Source organism: Cricetulus griseus (genome assembly GCF_003668045.3).
Source record: "Cricetulus griseus strain 17A/GY chromosome 1 unlocalized genomic scaffold, alternate assembly CriGri-PICRH-1.0 chr1_1, whole genome shotgun sequence".
NCBI lineage: Eukaryota > Metazoa > Chordata > Mammalia > Rodentia > Cricetidae > Cricetulus > Cricetulus griseus.
The window spans coordinates 212,705,587-212,727,132 of record NW_023276807.1 but is presented as its reverse complement, the minus strand read 5'-3'; the positions used below and the strand labels follow the sequence as shown (position 1 = coordinate 212,727,132).

General features: G+C 38.4%; 1 protein-coding gene across 2 annotated transcripts in view; it reads left to right on the top strand.

The window, feature by feature from the left end:
* Xpo4 (exportin 4) overlaps positions 1–21,546 on the top strand; it is a 93,981-nt gene that overhangs the window by 19,491 nt on the left and 52,944 nt on the right. The window contains exons 3-7 of one of the 2 annotated variants that reach the window (XM_027390464.2): positions 1,944–2,098; positions 2,209–2,350; positions 7,871–8,009; positions 18,307–18,423; positions 19,091–19,244. In XM_027390464.2, the coding sequence (XP_027246265.1) occupies positions 2,256–2,350; positions 7,871–8,009; positions 18,307–18,423; positions 19,091–19,244 (505 nt within the window). In that variant the 5' untranslated portion in view covers positions 1,944–2,098; positions 2,209–2,255. The remainder of the gene's footprint in view (positions 1–1,943; positions 2,099–2,208; positions 2,351–7,870; positions 8,010–18,306; positions 18,424–19,090; positions 19,245–21,546) is intronic. The other variant, XM_027390463.2, reaches the window with a different exon arrangement.

The following is a 21,546-nucleotide window of genomic DNA, read 5'->3' as shown; positions in this document are numbered from 1 at the left end:
CCCTCAAGTAGTTTATCATAGCACTGTCGTAGCCAGCAGCAACTCTTCCTCAAGGAATGTAAGACATTCTAGCTGAGTTGTGAGTTCAACAGGAAAACCTTGCAAATGTTAATCATCTTCATGGAAGAGACTGAGGCTTGCATATCTGAAGAAGCTCTGCTAGTGAGTACTGGCCAGCATGCAGAGCACTTTCTAGCTCCTCTTACACATGTATGCTGTGTGTAAATACACTCTTTGGAGGCTAGTAGTAGTGTTTATCAGAAAATGCAATACTCTTCAGAAAAGTACTACTTTTCAATTTGGAACTTGGCTTTCTCTTCTAGGATTTCTTCATCCTTAGAGACAGCTTCTTAGTAAGTTAGAGACCCTTATTTACTACCATGCAGAGGTAGGTGTTGAAGAAAAGTTAAAAAATGTCTCTTGAAAACTTTCAAATGTCATTCTTGTGTAGGACAGAAAGAAGAGTAGAGTAGAGGCATGGTTTAATGGTTAATTAAACATGGTTTAAATAAGGGTGTTTCAGGGCTCATGACCGATCAAAGTGCCTACGTGGCCTTGCCTTTGGTGGCATGTGCATGGATTAGTGTTATCTCACATTTTCTCTCTGTTGGGGCATCAGTTGCTGCAGCTGAGAGATGCAGCAGTTGAAGATGATGATCTTTGCTGTTTCTTTCTGTGAGGCCTTCATATTTTGCCCTCTTAAAATCTGTAGTTAAGGGTTTCATTGTAGATGGACATGAAGACAACATCTGCTCAAAGAATTCTATAATGAGATTATTTAATTTACCTTTATCAGACCCAGCCATATATCTTCTTAAGGGAGATAGATAGAACTTGTTTTCTGGCTAAAATTGTTTGAATCTTAGAGTAAAATCTACCACCCCACCCTCATTCTTGGAAAATTAAACTTTTTTTTTTTTTTAAATAATGAGACCGTGTTTTCAGAAGCTATTAATTTTTTCTTAGTTAATCATTTATTGTATTTTAAAGCTTCTAAATTTTTGTAACTTCTAATCATCATCTCAGTCAATTCATATTAAGGTAGCAAAGACTAATCAAAATGTAGAAACAAAAGACCCTGACTGATTCTTTCTACTTTTGCTATATTCAAACCTGTCTGCAGTGACATACTCTTAGACAGGGTACACCTTTCCTCCCATATTCTCATAGTTAATGTGTTAAGAACATGTAACATTTTTAATGACCCAGCTTGAGTTAGAAAACAGTGCCCGGCTATACTTCCTGTCTTCTGAGTTCTAGAAGGCACCATTCTAGGCCTAGAGTTTCTTTCTTGTAACTTTCAGATACTTACACCCAGTGGTCTTGGTACATAATCTGGAATCTATTTAGACTTAAAGAGTTTCACATGGTTATTTTTTTAGACCTTCAGAGAATTTCTGCTTTTTCTTGACTTAATTTTTGACTGTTTTTCCTTTTTAGTAATGCTGTTTGAAAACTGTAGCTATACACTGACAGAAAAAATAGAAAATTAACATGAAGTATTTAAGTGTGTTAATTTTCTATTTTTTCCCTGGTTCAGGTTTTAGCTCAGCTCCTCTGACTTTGCCAGATAGGGTGGGTCTTTCTAAGTGTAGCCTCGGGATTACTCAGTTTGATCAGTACTGCAATCAGAAAAGTAAGGAGGACTTCTCACCTTGTGTAAATGGGGCTCATTGTGCTTGACCATTTGAGGCAAAGAACTTCCATGTGGTTGTTTAATTCTGAACTTGCTGTTGAGGTGGGTCATCCTGCTGAAGGCTTACTTAAAAGCTGCAATATTTTGGCAGCATGGCTCATCACAAATAGTAATGTTCAAAGACCAATTTAATAAGGTATTTTTCCAATAAAACGTTCCAGTTTTGCACAGGGTGAGAATCTCTTAGTATACTTTCTGATTGCTTCATATTTTTATTTTTACTTTTTAAAGCTGTGTTATTTTTTAGTTCTTCATGCTTTGGAAGTAACAGTTGAAGAGAGGTGAGGAAAGTTTGTGAAAATTGTGATCGGTGATTAGCTGCCACCTGCCTGAGGTGTCTTCTGAGAGGAACTAACCTCTTTGTGGTGCTAGAGCAAGGTCACTGGATTAAAAACAGAACAGGTAACCATCTTATTCCTTGTCTGGAAAGTTCTGTCTTAAAATTAATAAATGCAAAATACACAAGGTAATATGAACTACTGTTTAAAGAGAACTTTTAATTCTCTTCCCAGAAACCAGTAAAGTGGACTATGTCCTTTTTCAAGCTGCCACAGCCATAATGGAAGCAGTTGTCCGAGAGTGGGTTCTCTTGGAGAAAGGCAGCATCGAGTCCCTGAGAACATTCCTCCTCACCTATGTCTTGCAAAGGCCTAAGTAAGTACGTGGGGTGGCACTGCTAATGGTGATGCTTGTGGGCAAGCTCTATGCTAGGGCTCATAGCTTGGAAATTCACACACATGATTACAGCTTGCTTTTATACTTGATAAAAATCATAACTTTTACTTAAGTTTCTGATACTAAAGAAAATACCATTGTTGAGTTTTGAAGAATTTGATCATAAATACAACTTGACTTTTGACTGCCAAAACTTACACTTGTTCTTAGATGTATTAGGATGTTTTATTTCTTTTAATATGTTTAGGAATAGGCTAAGTTTAAGATGGGCTAAGTATTATAAGATGTAGCTAGCTGCACATCCTTAGAGAGGAGGAGGAAGAAATTAAGCCACCAAAAGGCCAAATGATACGTGTGTGTGTGTGTGTGTGTGTGTGTGTGTGTGTGTGTGTGTGTGTGTGTGTAGAAAATATTTTAGCCGGCCTGGTCTACAAGAGCTAGTTCCAGGACAGCCTCCAAAGCCACAGAGAAACCAATTTTTTTTTTTTTTTTTTTTTTTTTTTTTTTGGAAAAGGCACTAATTTTTTTTTTACTTTGAAAAAGATCAGATTTCAGGAATGAGGCAAAATGAATTTTCTTTAATGTTTAAACATTTTTAGAAGACTATATATGCTTATTCTTGTATGGAATTGACACATTTTTGCTATATTTTACAAAAAATGATGGTTGTTTTGATCTTTACCGTGGGAAAATAATTTGAAATAAATTTTGATTTTTCTGGGGGGGGTTCCAGACAGGATTTCTCTGTGCAACAGTCCTGGGATTAAAGGTGTGTCCCACCACTGCATGGTTGTTGTTTTTTAAAGCTAGGCGTGGTACATCATGCCTCTAATTTCAGCATTTTGAAGGCAAAGGCAGAAGAAATACTTTAAGTTCAAAGCTAGACTGACCTACAATATGAGACTGTCACTAAAATCTGGAAGAAAAAAAAAGAAAAGAAATATTTGTATGCCACTAGTAGCTTTATTTACACCCTATGTCTGAAGAGCAGGTTTTATGACACCCTGCTCCTAGGTCTAGGTATTGTCTTTAGTTTTCTGGGATTTTGTTCTGTTTTTACTTTTATAGAACGGTGATTTAATGACACTTTTCATATGTTTGAGTCAACTGTTGTCACAGAGTGGTTTTCTTAAGCAGTCGGTGTCACAGTAGAACTTCTGGCCTCCTTGACAGCCTTTTCCCACTCTATTCCATCAGAATTCTGTAGAGCTGGGGTAGATATAATGTGGGAGAGATATTCCCTAATTGTACATGTACTTTCTTAATACCATTCTTAAATCATTCTGATTAGTTTAGAAGCTATGTCAGAGTTGATTACAAAAGGTTCTGTGTTGAAATAGTTCATTTATTTTTTTCCCCACTATGTGGGTTAGTGCTGTGTGTATAGTGTCTGGAGATAGAACCCAAAATGTTGTGTATGCTGGGTAAGCACTGCCTCCTCCCTATACTAGTTTGAAAACTTCTTAAAACTTTCGAGAAAGATGACACAACAGCACAATGAACACATATAAATCCCTATCCTGATAGAAGCTCAATATTCATTTTTTTGTGTGTGTTTCAAGACAGTTTCACTGGGTAGCCTTGGATGTCCTTGAACTCACAGAGATCCGCCTGCCTCTGCCTCCTGAGTGCTGGGATTAAAGGCATGAACTACCCCCCTCACCTGGCAATTCAGTTAACATTTTGTCACATTTAAGCAAATTGCCATGTTTTCATCTTAAATACTTGAGTGTGCGTCTCCTGAGACCACACTGTCAATATTCTAGACCTAATTGTCATATTATTACTTAATATCATCCTGGTTGTATATTCTGAGTTGCTCAATTATTTTACTGATGTAAGGTTTATCTTCCTACCGTTGGGTATTTTTCTTAGTAATATGCAGTCTGTCTCTTTGGCTCTGTTGATGTTTGCTTTCTGTAGTTAGGTAAAATATGTTGTCTGTCTTTTAGTCTAGGATTTAACTACAAGTTAGATGTTATATTCTGTTATCATGCCTTTTTGGGGAGGGGGTTCAAGACAGTGTTTCTCTGTGGCTTTGGAGACTGTCCTGGAACTGGCTCTCGTAGACCAAGCTGCCTCACAGAAATCTGCCTGCCTCTGCCTCTCGAGTGCTGCCCAGCTCATGCCTTTTTTAATTAAAAATTATTGTATGAGCATGAGTACTTTAATCTTTATTAGATGTATTTATTTTACTTTATGAGGTTTTTTGCTTGCATGTATATCTGTGCCTGTCGAGGTCAGAAGAAGGTGTCCGATCCTCTAGAACTGGAGTGATAGATGACTGCAAGCCACCAATAAGTGTGTGTGCTGGGAGCTGAACCCTTGTTCTCAGAAGAGCAGGAAGTGCTCTTGGCTGCCAAACCATCTCTCCAGCTGCTGTGTATGGATATTTTCCTGCATGTGTGTATGCCCACCATGTGCATGTCTGGCGTCCCAAAAATTCAGAAGAGGGTTGGAGTTATAGGTGGTTGTGAGCCACTGTGTAAGTGCTGGGAACCAAACCTAAGCCCTTTGCAAGAGCAAATGTTCTTAAACCACCAAGCCAACTCTGCAGCTCCTGTTACATCTCTCTGAAGCCAGAGTAATTCAGCCCCTTTTTTGTTTTTAATGACATGGACATTCATTTATTTTATAGAATTTAATTTATCTAGTCTATTCGTTGGTGTGGATTAGAGTCAAGTAGCAATTTTGGTGTAGTACATAGGTAGAAGTATGCAGATAGCTTATGTGGCGCAGTCTAGTGCAATAGGGACTGTGTGTGTGGATCCTCACCACTGCATCTAGTGCAGTAGGGACTGTGTGTGTGCATCCTCACCACTGCATCTAGTGCAGTAGGGACTGTGTGTGTGCATCCTCACCACTGCATCTAGTGCAGTAGGGACTGTGTGTGCGGATCCTCACCACTGCATCTAGTGCAGTAGGGACTGTGTGTGTGCATCCTCACCACTGCATCTAGTGCAGTAGGGACTGTGTGTGTGGATCCTCACCACTGCATCTAGTGCAGTAGGGACTGTGTGTGTGCATCCTCACCACTGCATCTAGTGCAGTAGGGACTGTGTGTGTGCATCCTCACCACTGCATCTAGTGCAGTAGGGACTGTGTGTGCGGATCCTCACCACTGCATCTAGTGCAGTAGGGACTGTGTGTGTGGATCCTCACCACTGCATCTAGTGCAGTAGGGACTGTGTGTGGGGGTCCTCACCACTGCATCTAGTGCAGTAGGGACTGTGTGTGTGCATCCTCACCACTGCATCTAGTGCAGTAGGGACTGTGTGTGTGCATCCTCACCACTGCATCTAGTGCAGTAGGGATTGTGTGTGTGCGTCCTCACCACTGCGTCTAGTGCAGTAGGGACTGTGTGTGTGGGTCCTCACCACTGCATCTAGTGCAGTAGGGACTGTGTGTGGGTCCTCACCACTACATGTACAGGTTTGTACTTATACCCTCATTGAGGGAAAATTTGTATCCAGCTTCATACAACATGCCTCCTTTTCAAGAGGCAGGTAGCATAATAGTCAGGAAAGAAATGTGTATTCTCATTCTGCTACATGACTCTGTGACCTTGCCTGATTAATGTGACTATAATCTTTTTTCTAGCTTTCTGATAATTATTGGAGTTAACAGTGTTTCTTGAACATTAAAGAAACCGTCGCATAAAACTGAGTAAATGTTTTAATTTTCTATTATTTTCTAATTCTTTTTTGGTTTTTCGAGACAGGGTTTCCCTGTGGCTTTGGAGGCTGTCCTGGAACTAGCTCTGTAGACCAGGCTGGTCTCGAACTCACAGAGTTCCACCTGCCTCTGCCTCCCAAGTGCTGGGATTAAAGGCATGCGCCACCACTGCCCGGCTATTTTCTAATTCTTGCCAGTAAAGATTTTTCTCCCTCTTTTAGGCAGTGTCTCATGTGAAGTTCTGGCTGGCCTGGAACTTGCTATGTAGACTAGGTTGGCGTGCAAATGTTCAATAGCTTCTGCCTCCTGAATGCTGGTATTAAAGGCATGTGCTACCACGCCCAGTCCAAGTCTGTATTTTGTAAGAATATTTTGACTTTAGTCTTAATGTAGGGACACATGCTTGAAAATAAATGTTTAATAAATGCCTTCTATATGGCAAATCTTGAGTTTTACATACACTAATATTTTTAGAGTAGGGTGGTTGGTCTTCAGGATAGAGTTTAGTAGTAACAGATAGTCATGTCACATGCTGGCACCTTGGGAGCCTTTAGTAATAACTTTCTGGAGAAAGTGACATCAGAGTTTTGGCAGAGAGAATAGACTTTCACAGGCCTGCAAGTATTAAGAGTGTGGAGCCAGAAACTGAGGAGTTCCATATGCCTGCCATACTGAGTATATGGAAGGAGTGTGAGGTCAGAGAGCACAGCAGATACTTGGTTGTCACAGTTTTTTTTTTTTTTTTTTTTTTTTTTTTCCTGAGACAGGGTTTCTCTGTGGCTTTGGAGGCTGTCCTGGCACTCGCTCTGGAGACCAGGCTGGCCTCGAACTCACAGAGATCCACCTGCCTCTGCCTCCCGAGTGCTGGATTAAAGGTGTGCGCCACCAACGCCCAGCTGGTTGTCAACAGATTTTAAAAGCTCATTACTGTATGTATAACTTTAGTTTCAAAGGTGTCCAAAGTAAAAGTAAGCATTATTAATAATTACTTGGGACAACAGGGCATAAGGATTCTTCTGGGAAAGCTGGGATTGGTCTTGTTGGCCATGGTAAGGGAGTGACTTGTCCTAAGGGTACAAGGACACATCTTTATGACATTTGAGAGGTTATATTATAAGGTCGGTGTTTTTGTAGCCTGACCTTTAAGAAGGGGTTCCCGAAAAGGCATCTATGTCTCTGTGCCCTTGTGGTCAATAGGCTTTACAGGATGCCTTGGCTAGAATGGGTGTTTCTACTGTTACTCAGGTGACAACTATCTTAGATAGGACCCTTGGAGAGCTGGGATTTGCCTTTTCTCATTAAACGATAAGGATTGAGATACTGCTAGTGGGAGATGAATATCAAGTCAGAATTATCTTAGTAATACCCCACCTTATGTATTCAACAAGAACTGACTCAGCATGTATTGGACACTGCCTAAAGCATCTAGAATATGTATAGTGGACACAATCCTAGGGCAGAACATGCTTGGTGGGTTTTTTTTTTTTTTTTTTTTTTTGCCTTTTTGAAACAGGGTCTTGAGGAATAGCACAATCCTGAAATTGACTGTGTAGCTTAGATTAGGGTGGAACATTAGTTTTTACAACACTCCTGACTATCTCCATTTTGAAGAAGAGAAAACCAAGACTGTATGCTGGGTTTCCCAGGGTGACACAGCCAGTAAGTAACAGAGCTAAGCAGGTCTGTAAGTCTCTACATAACTTAGTAGATTATGCTGCTCTCAGGTGTAGGTGGCATTGTTAGTAGTTTCTGGTATAGTGAGAAACTTGGTGAGTGTTTATAGTAGATATAGATAAATGTTTTTATAATTTTTATGTTTTGCAGCCTCCAAAAGTATGTTCGGGAACAGATTCTGTTAGCAGTAGCAGTAATTGTGAAAAGAGGATCACTAGATAAGTCAATTGACTGCAAAAGCATTTTTCATGAAGTCGGCCAATTGATAAGCAGTGGCAATCCCACTGTGGTAAGTATGCTAATTGCTTGTATCTATAAATAATTTTCATTTTGCCTTTCACAAAATACTATTCTGGTATTATATTATAAAAAAAAGGCATGCAAACTAATGTGCCAAGCAGTTTTCTTTGTTCAAACGTTTCTTCTGATCTTTAAATATGTGTGTGTAATACAGATAGTGTATTTAGCCATTTCATTTGAGTCTATGTTTTTCTGTGTTGCCACTGTGCTTGTAATCATTTTAATTGATTGTAAAACATGATGAGTTAATATACCGTGGTATTCTTTTTTCTGTGGGTGTGGAGACTTGGGCTTATAGTATGTAGCCCTGGCTAGCCGGGAATTCAGAGATCTTCCTTTCTCCCTCTATCTCCTGAGTTCTGGGATTAAAGGCATGTGTCACCACACTTTGTTTTTCATAACTCTTAATCATTTCTATTGAACATTTCCCCCACTCTCAGTTTTAATAAGCATTGGTATTACCAATGATTATAGAAATGGTTGAGTTAAATAAAAAAGGTATTTGGCATAATAAAAATCATTAACTACATCATGACTAGATGGTTCTGTCAGGTGAGCAGATGTCAGGACATTGTTCTTCATCAAATTACTTCAAGGAGCATGATTTCCCCACCCTGTCAACATTTAGGGAATGTCTGGTTGTAGTAATATTGCCAGAGACTGGAGAAACAGGAGTTGGTATTACAGACCAGCTCTTATCCTTAGAATGGTCCCTATAGAACTGAAGTAGATAGTGCCTGGTGATTCTGGTTCTTAAGTATCAAATCTTTAAATATTCTTGGTAATTTTTTTTAACTATCACAGTTTATTATCTTGAATTACTTGAGAGCTATCTGTGTGAGGTTATACAATTCTTTGTGGGCCCTTCCATACAAAGTATGGCACTTATTTATTTGTCATGGTGGGAGCCGAACCCAGACCCTTGCACCTAGCTGCACGCCAGCCTCTTGTATAGGCTATTCATGTTTCTGGTGTAGATCTGTGCTAGTATTAGAATAGTTTCTTTTCTTTTCTTTTTTTTTGGGGGGGGGGGTTCGTGACAGGGTTTCTTTGTGTAGCTTTGGAGCCTTTCCTGGCACTCACTATGGAGACCAGGCTGGTCTCGAACTCACAGAGATCCACCTGCCTCTGCCTCCCAAGTGCTGGGATTAAAGGAGTGCACCACCAATGCCCGGCGTGTTAGAACAGTTTTAGAATGACGATCACATCACTTGCATAGACTTGACACTGTTCCCTTGGTAATGATTGTGTGTGCAGCCTGGTGGTCACTACCCTAGATGCCCTGAGTTGAGTTACTGCTCCCCTTTTAGATTTTGCTTTGGGGCATCTTGTTGCATTTTGAAGGTCTGGCTTGTTGCAGTGGACAGGATTAGACTGGAACTGTGGCATTGAGACTGTGGCTAATGCTCCCTGGGTTAGTTTGTTGGTTCTTCTAGCTGGGGCTTTAGTGCAGGGTTCTGCAGCTTGCCCTTGCCCTTCTGCTTGTCTCTCAACAATAGGAGAATGCATACAGGTAAATCGTTCTGTCCTGCCTTTCTTAGGAATGAGCATTTGATGGGAACTGAGTTTTGTTTTCTTCTTTCCCCTTGGGTAGATTTGGTATAGCACAAAAAGTAGTTCATGGCAACTTGATAGTTAGACTTGTTTGAGCTACTGAAATAGCTGTGTTCTGCAAGTGCTAGACCAGACAGTGAAGTTAGGGAACATTTTGCAATATTCACAGTACATACGTTTGGATAAATTTAATATCCTTGGTATTCTTGAAGTAGTCATAGCAGACACCACCACACATACATACCCTGTCCCGTCCCGTCCTCCCCCTTGCCTCACACATACAGTTCTTGAGTCAGAGTCTTGCTGTGTTACTGGCTAGTTTAGAATTCACTGTGTAACAGACTGTCCTTGAACTCTTGAACATTTTCTTTAGTCTCCTGTGTCCTAGGATTGAAGGTGTGTGCCACCATATGCAATAAGATTTAAAGTAAAATTTCTAAATAACAGGACCAAGGAATTCTATAGTATTAGCAGTTCAGTCTGTTGGAGATAGAACCATTTTTAGTGATAGGATGAAATGAGTTTGCTAACTACATTGAAACATTACATTTATTTATTTATTTTTGGGATTTTGTTTATTTAATATGTATACAACATTCTGCTGCCATGTATATCTTCACACCAGAAGAGGGTACCAGATCTCATAACAGATGGTTGTGAACCACCATGTGGTTGCTGGGAATTGAACTCAGGACCTCTGGAAGAGTAGTCGGTGCTCTTAACCTCTGAGCCATCTCTCCAGCCCGAAACATTAAATTTAAAAAACAAAAAATTCTCTATATTAAATCAAACGAAAAACAGCTGGGTGGTGGCGGTGGCCCAGCCCGTTAATTCCAGCACTTGGGAGACAGAGGCATCGGATCTCTGAGTATGAGGCCAGCCTGGTCTACAGAGTGAGTTTCAGTGCAGCCAAGGCTATTCAGAGAACCCTTGTTTCGGCAAACAAATTCTGTTTATGCGATGAGTGAAAAGCTCACATTGCCATTGTGCTTTATCCTTGCAGAGTGTGAAACCAATTCATCCAGTAGTCCAAAAAATGAGGCTGCAGACCAGTGAAATGTTTAATGTATCTTCCTCTTAGATGGTGAAGAATTTGTGGGAATGGTTCAGAAATTTAAGGTTTCCTTAGTCTCAGAGACATGACTAACCTCAGAAAACAGGGGTAGAACTTTGTAGAAAAGTAGTGTGCTAAAACAACCTTCATATGGTGGCTTCATATGATTTATAAAGAGATTCCATTAATAGAAATGATCTTTCTTTAAAATCTTTCATTGGCTATTGTATGTATGTATGTGTGTGTGCCATAACACATGTGGTTGAAGGACAGCTTTTGGGAGTCAGCTCTTTACTTCATCCATGGTTTTCAAGGGTGGAACTCATGCCAGGTTTGATGGCACCTTTACCACCTGAGCCATCCAGCAGGCCCTGTTTAATAGTTTTCAATGGATTAAGAAAGAGTTGACCTCAGGAGCTGTTGAGTCAGATAACTCAGTTCCCCTCTTACCACATCTAGAATGGCAGTTTCTTGGGCCTACACTGGCCAGAATCTATAGCTTGGCTGCTTTCCTTCAAAATACTGGTGTTGGTTGTTTATCTACCTGTACTAGTCTCATGGACATGTTTACATGGGTTTTGGGACAACTAGCAATTATAGAGCACTGATTTTTTTTTTAATTATTATTCATACTTAGTTACAGCCCTGTCAATTACTACCTCCTTAACTAGAACAGATAAATATTGTAAACTCTCTGGGCATTTGTTCCTTAGTGTGTAAACCAGGTGTCCTAACATCATGCAGTGAATATCATCTCCCTAGCAGCCTCCCAACCTTTCTTTGCAGAATCTTGGGAGCATAAGCTCTAATAATTCACACTGTGTAACTATTCTAAGTGTTGCGACACAAAACATAGTTATCTGCTAGTGAAAGCTAATTATTGTTTATTTAAAAAAATATGATAGCCCACACCTTGGATTTCCTTTAAATGATTTAAAGAATTATAATGTGGTTTCTTGCAGATCATTTTATGGAAATTTCATAAACATGTAAAACATTGGGAGGCAACATTTAAGCATAGTGCATTGCTTTATTGCTGCAAAGTTATAGATCTTCATAAAGCCTTTTTAAAAACTATTATTATTATTATTATTATTATTATTTTTTTTTTTTTGGTTTTTCGAGACAGTGTTTCTCTGTGGCTTTGGAGCCTTTCCTGGCACTCACTATGGAGACCAGGCTGGTCTTGAACTCACAGAGATCCACCTGCCTCTGCCTCCCGAGTGCTGGGATTAAAGGCGTGCGCCACCAACGCCCGGTAAAAATTATTATTATTTTTTTATTGAAAATAGATTTTCATAAAGTATATTCTGATTACAATTTCCCCCTCCTTCAACTTCTCCCATATCCTCCCAGCCACTCAAATCCACACCCTTTCTTTGTCATTAGAATACAGTTATCTGTCTGGGTGATGGTGGCACACACCTTAATCCTAGCACTCAGGAAGCAGAGGCAGGCTGATATCTGTGAGTTCAAGGTCAGCCTGGTTTACAAAAAGTTCCAGGACAGCCAAAGCTGCACAGAGAAACCTGGTCTTGGGGGAAACACACACACACACACACACACACACACACACAAAAAAAAAAAAAACCCAGTTTCCTAAAAATAATAAGATAAACAAAAACAAACCAGAGTAGGACATAAAACCTTTTCTAACGAGCACTTCTTAGGTGGTATAGCTTCCCATGTGCCATGGTGAATTGTGGTACTTACACGGTTAAGAACTATGCTATTTCACGCTCATCTTTGTGAGCAGGCTGTCTTACTTCCGTGGTTGTGATAGATACTGTGGTTAGTTCATCTCAGTTGGAAACTGTCAGGCCTACTGTCAGTACTGGTTTGAGACAGATAGAGAAGCTCTCCTTCCCAGAAAAGTAGCTTGGGTTATTTTTTAGGCTGACATAGAAACTAAAATTTTAATCTATTTCATGTTTGTCTTACTTCCTTTGGAAGTAATAAGCTAAGCCTATGTTAAATCATTTTGAAAGAATAGTTAATGCAGCATGTAAGCCTCCTTTCTTCCTGTTTTTCATGTTGGGCCGAAGTGGGTGAGAAAGTCACTTGTCTACCCAAGTCTGCCCCTGGATGTGATAGCCAAGTTAATCTCCCTTATCGCAAAGTCTCATTGATGTTTTCTTAGAAGAGCAGCTGGAGGTCTGCTATATAGTATGGCAACCTTTCATACCGTTTATTCTTGGTAATAAAGATCCTGAGGCAAGAGCCAGGCTATTAAAAGAGACAATCCTCCTCGGAACAAGAGCATTCTATTTTGTCAGCTGGAGTTGGCGTCTTGTGCCTGTGAACTAGGAAGGCAAGCTGTCTCTGAGGGTTTTTTTTTTTCCATCAGCATGAGATGAATGGCTTTGACAAGAAGTGTGAACTCTATGATAAGAGTTTTAATATGAAGACAGAGTTTTTAAATTGTCAGCTAGTGAATAAACTTTTGAATTTCCAGTATTTCAATGGAAAGCTATACTATGAAAAGTATAGTTTTCTCAAAGTTTTCCTTTGAGAAAGGGTGTCATGTGTCCCAGCTTGACCCAAAAATTTGGGATATAGCCATGGATATACCTCAGGTTTCTGACCCTTCTGTCTCCATCTCTCCAATATTGCAGCCATGTACCACCAACACTCAGTTTTATGTAATGCCTGCGATCAAAACCATAACTTCATGCATACTAGGCGAGCACTCTACCAGCTAAACTACATTCTCGGCTCATGAACACTTCTTTTTGTAAGATTGAGACCTTATTGCACTGTCTTCTATTTGCTTTATTGATCTAAATTTATAAACAACAAAAATGGGAGTCGGACTTAGGAAGACTTAACTCAGTGCTTAGTAGCACTTGCTCTTCTTATAGAGGATCTGGGTTTGGTTCCAAGCACCACCTATATGGTAGCTCACAACTGTCTATAGCTCCTAATCCAAGAGATCTGGTGCCTTCTCCTGGTTACATACATGCATACAAGCATTCATACACATAAAAATTAATCTTTTACAGAAAACATTAAGAAACATGTATTTATTTTCTACCTCATGCAAGTAACTGAAGATTCATTGATTCAAGCAATATTTAATGATCCGCTTCTGTTTCTTAGTGATAATTTATCTTGCATTTCTAATTTGACAGAACTAGATGACAGTCAAGAGGTAGGACCAAAACAGCCCAATTTTATGACAATCATAAAAATACTTCCTTAACTCTGCCTTATTCTAATTGCTGCATTTACATAGTACCTACAATACAGTAGGTTCGTTTAATTTGAACCCAGGGTAACTGATTAGGTAGTGCAGAGAGTAGATGAGACTTTATCGGCATGATAAATTAAGTGCCTTACCTACAGTTAAATGGGAAACAGACTGTTTGAATTTACATTTTTCTGTCTCCTCTTGTACACAGTAGACTTCTTGTATCCATAAGGATTCCTATGGTGTTTTTATTTATAATGTATCTCAGATACCAGCATAAAAGATTTTGTTACTTACTTTCTAAATTAGTAAATGAGCATGATCAATGAAGAACTGCCTGCTGGTGGTTGTCATGTTGCCAGCAGTGACCCACAGTGAACTGTAGACTACCACAAAGGCCACTTGAGGGGACCTGTGAAGCAGACATAAATCAGCAAGCATGGAGAGCTGATATCCCTTTGTCAAAGGACCGAAGGCCTTTTTTCTTGAATGGCTTCCAAGTACTCATTTATTGTCATATAATTGATATAAAAGGGCTTCTCTTAGAAAAATGAACAGGGTATAAGTTTTCTTTTAAAAATGTTTTTGTTGAATTTAGAAAGTAACAGATAAGCGCTTATTCTTTATGATCTTAGATAAATGAAGCATTCTTATGATAACCTCTTAAAACTGAAAATTTGTGCTTTTGGTTTCAGTCAAATCCCTGTTTAGTATGAAAATCTCCTGTTTCTCAGTTTCTATCAGATTTCACTGAAATTCCTAAGGACAGCTTTTGTTTTTGACCCTCTTGAGGATCAGAGTCACTGTCTATAGTATAGAATGCTATCTGTCCGTGCCTGACAAAGGGCAGGGATAGCACTTGAAAGTACTGGTCGTTGGAGGGGGAGTAAAAGGCACTGCACTTGTGTCCCCTGAGCACTGAGTGCCTGCAGCAAGCAGACAGGAACCTTCTCCAGTGGTAAGTGAAACCCAAAGTTGGTGTTCTCTCCCAGGCAGGGTTGACAGTTCTTACTTCTGACCTGGGAAATTCTTGGCGCTGCTTTTTGCTTTGCTTTCCTGTCGTTATTGTTTTAGTACAATGAGGGTGACTTCATCCTAAGGGGGTTTAATTGTTAGTTAAATATTGAAAGTGAGTAAACATAGGAATCCATAATCTTACACATTTATAAAATGCTTAATTGTCTTGCTGATGCATAGCAGAGTACTTTGCTTTGTTCCTTTATAATCAGCCCTTAATTCATTTTCTCCAAGGAATGAGTTTATTCATTTGGCATCCTTTAGTTAGAGTAGTATAGTGTAATTGGAGTTTATGATGCTAATCTCATACCCATACAAGATTTTCAAATTAATGAGAGATGGAATTCTTGGGTGTTTTTAGTATTTGAAAATACCTTACTGAATTTAGTTCTTTGAAAACTGATGGTTTTAGTTATAGCTTAAAATAACATTTGATATCTCTATAATGTATAATTGTATCTTTATGTATTTTTTGTTTCTAAGTGATGTAGTGAAATACAAAATGGTTTTTGCTTTTTGTTTTAAAAGGAGTATAAATATATAAATTGTTAGCTAGTCTATAACTAATGTGTATGCATGCATTAAGAAATTAAAAGCGCTATAAATAACTGTTACAATAATAACCCCCAAACAATAAGATTATAGGTAATTTTATTTTCTTTGATTTTTTTTAACCTTCTGGGTTTTCTAAGATTAAGATTATACTATATTATTTTTATATGCTGAAAAAATAATTTAAAAATAGTGTATTTATGTTCAGAAAGCCAAACTTGTGATGAGAACACATTTTGTTCTTGATGTTCATGTATTAAGAATAAGGGCTAAAGGAGCGTACCTCCTTAGGAGACCCTTCCACCCTCAAGGGTTCTTTTCTCACTTTTCTTTAGTAAATGTACATTCATTCTGAAGAGTAGGGATGGGGTAGGAGAGAGAATGAGACTATATACTCACTTACCTCTATGGGTTAATGTGTGCATCTCTAATTCGAGCCTGCTTTGTTGGATGGCTCTGTTTATTGATGCAACTGGCCTCTGTTGGCTCCCTGTCTGTCTGTGTAGCTGAAGGAAATCTACTTGTTAAAAGCCTCAGTTACCCAGCAAGGTTCTCACTAGTTTTGTCTCGTGTTTTTTTTTTTTTTTTCTTCTCATTTGACTATGAATATGGCTTAAGATATATTTATTTCATATGAAAGCAAATCTTTATTGTGAGTATATGTTTTAATAATTAATTAGGCATTGTATTAAAAATCTGAATATGACCACAATTTGAAACTATACCACTTTGTGAAAGTACCAGAAACCAACCTGTTCTAAGTTGTAAATTACTTGTGGAAAAGTATTTTAGAGCATTTTTGTAAGGATGATGTCAGTTTGTATTTAACAAGCTTCTGAATTTTTAGAAGCTTCAGTGTTTTCATGAAAGCCCATGTGTGACTTGTGTTCCGTGATTGATATCTCAGCTGAGATTCTGAAGTTAGATTTCTTGTTTTAAAAAGACATTTTTCAAATGTTTTCTGTCTTTACAATATTATAGTCAATATGGTTTTATTTAGAAAGGATGGGTGAAATCCTAAGACTGAGAGTTAAAAAACATAGGCTACTAAAAATTGTCTTTAGTATTACAGAGTCTCAGAAGTTATTAGATCTTGTGAGTTAATATTTTCCTCCAAGTTTAATTAATTTAATTTTGTTTATTATTTATTTAGTATATTTCCCTCACCAAATTGCTCATAAATGCACATCAATGTGTGTGTTTATTCATATAATCACATTTGAAGATGATTAATTTTATTTAAATGTATCTGTGAAGTATTGACTGCTGGTGCTTTTATCTTCTCTTTATCTTTTTGGGGAGTATGTTTGAGGCAGCATCACAGTATATAGTTTAAAGCTGGTTCCAAATGATCCCTTTGCTACAGCCTCCAAATACTGAGGCTTTGGAGAACTATGGCCTATGCCTCTATGCTCAGCTGATGACAAGCACTTTAATCACCATTTAAAAGGAAGCCATTTTAAAATGAAGATTATTTTACTTGATAAATGTCTGAAGTTTCTTTGAACAGTAAGACAGGGATAATTGCTCTCTGTCTGAGGTGCTTGTGCCTGATTTTTCAGACCCGTCTTTCTCAGTCCAACAATGGTATTTAAACAGGCACATATTTTTCTTGAAGACTTAGAGCTGAGGGAACTTTTGTGTTCAAATAAGTGTATATTTTGAGATAAACTTTGAGTGTGGGCCCAGGGCTAAGTTCTTTTCTGATGAGGAGCACTTGCCATATGACCACAGTGACCTGGGTTCAACCCTCAGTACAGTCAGTTATTAACAACAAAAACTGTGTATATGTGTGCACAAACACTTGAATATCCAGAGAACTTTCGTCATTGTAGAAGGCACCTTTGATAGATAACTTCTGGATTCTCCAGCCTGCATGAAGTTGCATACCTGTGCTTGCTTTGATTGAGATTAAGAGGTAAACAGTAACTACTTCCTTAAATTTTTTTAAAAACGTTTTTAAAGGAAAATTTTAAGTGCTGTTTTAAAACATAGTATATTGTTCATCCAGGTAACTGTCACTTACTTACCTTAAGCAAATATCAGCCCTACAGTCTTTAGGAATTTAACTTTGTATCTATTTGCTAAGATTTGCCAAGCTAAGCATCTGTAAGGTCAAGGTACTAACATCAGAAGCATTTCTGAACAAAGATGTTGCAGTTGGTGGGGTGGGTCCCACTGTGTTCAGCTGTTGTATAAGCTTGCAGAAATAGTATCATCTTGACTTTAATCTTTCTGTTGTTCAGAGGTAGTGTGCATATTTCTGTTTAACCCCTGGAAATGTGCCAAAATAATTCATAATCCTTATCTCCATCCTTATTACCTTGATTCTAAATAGTCTGTGAATAAGATTAATGAGTTGGTATTCTTACTGGTGGATCCAGTGAAAAGGAAAAGTTTCTTTCTTTGATTTAAAAAGTTTGGAGGTGCTACCTGTTTGATAATTTGGAGACTAAAGTCTGTGTTACCTTTCATCTCTTTGAGAATACATTTTACATAGCATCAAAACATAGAGTGGGAGACACGAGTCTGAATGTTGGTGGCCTCTTCAAGTTATGGTTCTTTTTCAAGTATAAAATGAATGTATGGGTTGTTGTGTAAGTTAAATGAAACAGGGCATTTAACAATTATTTAGCAGCTATTTAAAATGTCAGTTGAACTCTGGGATTGAGTAGAGTCATGTCCTGAATTTCAGTCCTCTACTGATTTGTATAACTGGAGTCGAGGCGTACGGTTAACATTTACCACATTACTTTGAAAGGAGATCCAGTCTTAAGTCATACCAGGTCTCTGCTGGGGAGTTAGAAGCGCTAAAGCTTGAATAGACAGCACACAGAGAATATGTTTGAACAAAATCTGTTGAAACAAAACTTTGAAAAAAGTAATTAATGCCTTACAATTATTTTTTATTGAATATAGCAAACTCTGGCCTGTTCCATTCTAACTGCACTATTGAGTGAGTTCTCGAGTTCAAGTAAAACTAGCAACATTGGATTGAGTATGGAATTCCACGGCAACTGCAAACGAGTTTTTCAGGTATTGGTATATTTGTTTTAATTATTGGACAGTCCACTTTTTGCCCAGTTTGTTCCTAATGGCAAAAGTATTCGTTTTGGATGTTGGATGGGTTATGCCTGAAGACTTGGACTGAGATTTCATAGGATGTAGTAAATTGGTAAGTTTGATTACTGTAATTGATAAGTTGAAGTTAATTATTCAGTTCTCCTCTTTAAACGAGAAAAAGAGTATTAAAATCAGTAGTCCTTAGTTCATCATTTTATCATGTTCAGATATAACTATTTCAATTGATAGGATTCTGCTGGCCTTAAAAATAGGACTGGCACAATGCCATGTATTTAAAATGTTATTGCAGATGGTGTGGGCTCTTTGTCTCTCGCGTGTATTGTTTGGCTCTGGAGTAAAGTTATGTGAAGGCATTGGCTTGAGTCCTAAGGCTCTGCACTATAGCAACTGACTCTGCGAGCTCTACAGTCACATTTGCCCTCGGAGGCTTTCCTGCATGTAACAGTAAATGGTGGCACTTGAAAGCACACTGATGTAAATTTTGGTTAGAGGCCTCAAGATGGAAAACATTCTTAAAGAAGTAGAGCAATCTAATGGAAACCTTAAGGTTTGTGATTCTAAAAAGGAATGCATTTTGAGTAAGTGTCATGCAAAACTTTGTGTGATTTATTGACCGTAGGAAGAAGACCTTCGCCAGATCTTCATGTTAACAGTTGGAGTTCTGCAGGAGTTCAGCAGGCGGGAGAGCCTCAGTGCTCAGATGTCTTCAGTGTTTCAGCGGTACCTTGCATTAGCCAACCAAGTCTTGAGCTGGAATTTTCTCCCTCCAAATTATATCCTTTTAACAACGGGAAGGGTTGATTTGTGATGACTTTGTAGAAGGCTTAATCATGAAGCTCAGGCCTTTATGTCCTTGGTTTTTTTGTAAAGCATTCTGTTGAATGGAAGCTTTTTGCTTCGTTTTGGAGAAATGGAATTCTATTATACCATAATACAGTAGACTATGTAGAACATGTAAAGTTGTATTTACTACATTGTTGAAGAGGGTTGAGTGTATGAAAACATTTGGTGTCTAATAAGGCTGTTGCTGACTGAGGAAGAAGACAGTATTTCTGGAAAGACAAAACGTGCTAAATGCATTTTTATTCAGCCGTAGAACCATTTTCTCCTTGGATGTGATCAAACTAAAAATTTTTTAACTGACTTTCTTTAGTTAGAAAGGCTCTGGTTTAGTCATTATGAATTGTTTAAGTGTGTGTAGTAAGTTAGTGGTATGCTTTCAGTCTAGAGCATCTGCTGCTGAGTGTTATATTGTGTCTTAGGGTGCTGTAATGCCTTCTTGAAGCACTGTTCAATCAGGCAGACCTGGCTTCAAGCCTCAGTTGGTCTCCAGCAAATAGTTGAACCTTTTAAATCTTAATTTTTTCCAAACAGAAAGAGAGGATGTTGGTCGTTGACTAAATTAAATGAAACAGCATACTTAGCACATCCAGAGTTAGTTGCTCTTATGGAGCTCTTGATATCTTTGAATAAAATAGTCCTACAGTTAACGCCCCATTTCATGCTCCTTTATAACTGTCCCATGTCATGTCATACACTTGTGCCTGGCACAGAAAATTAAATATAACCTGTTCTAGCCCTTTCCTGAGGCTTTAGGACAATGTTTCAGAGGAAAATGCTGCTTCTAAGAAGATTAGTAATGGATGGTGAGTTTTGTCAGACCTTTAGGATGAGGGTCATCTTTGTTCCAACAGAGTCAAGACCTGCTGTCCTCAATGAATACATAGGTTTGAGACTGTAAAACTGTGAGACTTAAGGCACATGGTAAGCTGTGATTTCTATTTTCAAATTACTATATTTACCTACTAGAAAACTAACTGTGAAAGGCAGGTGGTATGAGATAAAGTGAGCCACTGACTTGTTAAACCAGGAATTCTCCAGGTTTCTTTGCCAAAGGCAGTCACATTGCAATGAAGCTTGCTATCAAGTTAACCATATTCTCCTTTTATGCCTATCCTTTATCTTTTACCCATTAACCAACTTTATATATTTAATTTATAAATTTAATTCTTTAGAGTTACAAGGGGCTCATACCTTCTTTTTTGTTTTGGATTTTTGAGAGAACTTATGCTGAAGCCTAGGCTGGCCTTGAACCCACAACTATCCTTCTGCCTCAACTCTCCAGTGTATTAAAATTTTGGCCCCGAGCTGTCACCCCTAGGCACATGCTTTCTTAACTTCATTTTTAAAATACCTTCTTTTTAATATAATACTGTTTACTTCACGTTTTATTTTCTTTCTTTTATTTGTCTTACCCTTTGAGGTAAGACAAAACCTCAAAATCTAGCAATCTGGTCTTGAACTCATGATCGTGTTTTCTTCATTCTCCCAAATGGTAGAATTACAGGCGTGTGTCCACCACCTCCAACTTGGTTTGTTTGTTTCCTTGATATATATATTTATTTACTTTTATTGTATGCATTTTTGCCTTGTATGTGTGTCTGTTCACTACACTTGTGCCAGGTCCCTATGGAGGTCAGATGAGGTTGTCAGATCCTCTGGAACAGGAGTTACAGTGGCTGTGAGCCATTGTGTGGGTGCTGGGAATCCAACCCAGATCCTCTTGCAAGAACAGCCAGTGTTCTTAACCACTGAGCCATCTCTCTATTCTGTTTGTTTTTAAAGGATGGTTGCCAGAATTTATTCAAAAGAGTCTATTATAGTTGAAGTGCCACTGTAGCAGGATCTTGTGAAGAGAGATTAGACTAGTTTTTTGTTTTTTTTTTTTTAAACAAAACAAACAAACAACAGCAACCAGAGGAGCAATCACTGAGCCTTCACGGACATGTGTTAGTTCCTCTGCAAATATGTTCTGGTTGTTAGCTTGCTGTTTTTATGGAAATTCTAACAGTGGGAGTGGGGATGTCTCTGACTCTTTTGCCTGCCCTTGGGATCCTTTTCCTCCTGCTGGGTTACCTCACTCAACCCTGATATAAGGGTTTGTTTCTACCCTAATTGTAATTTATTGTTGGGCTGTTTTTTTGGTTTTTCAAAATAGTCTTTCTTTGTATAGTCCTGGATGTCCTGGAACTAGGTCTAAATCAGGCTAGGCACAAACTCATAGAGATCCACCTG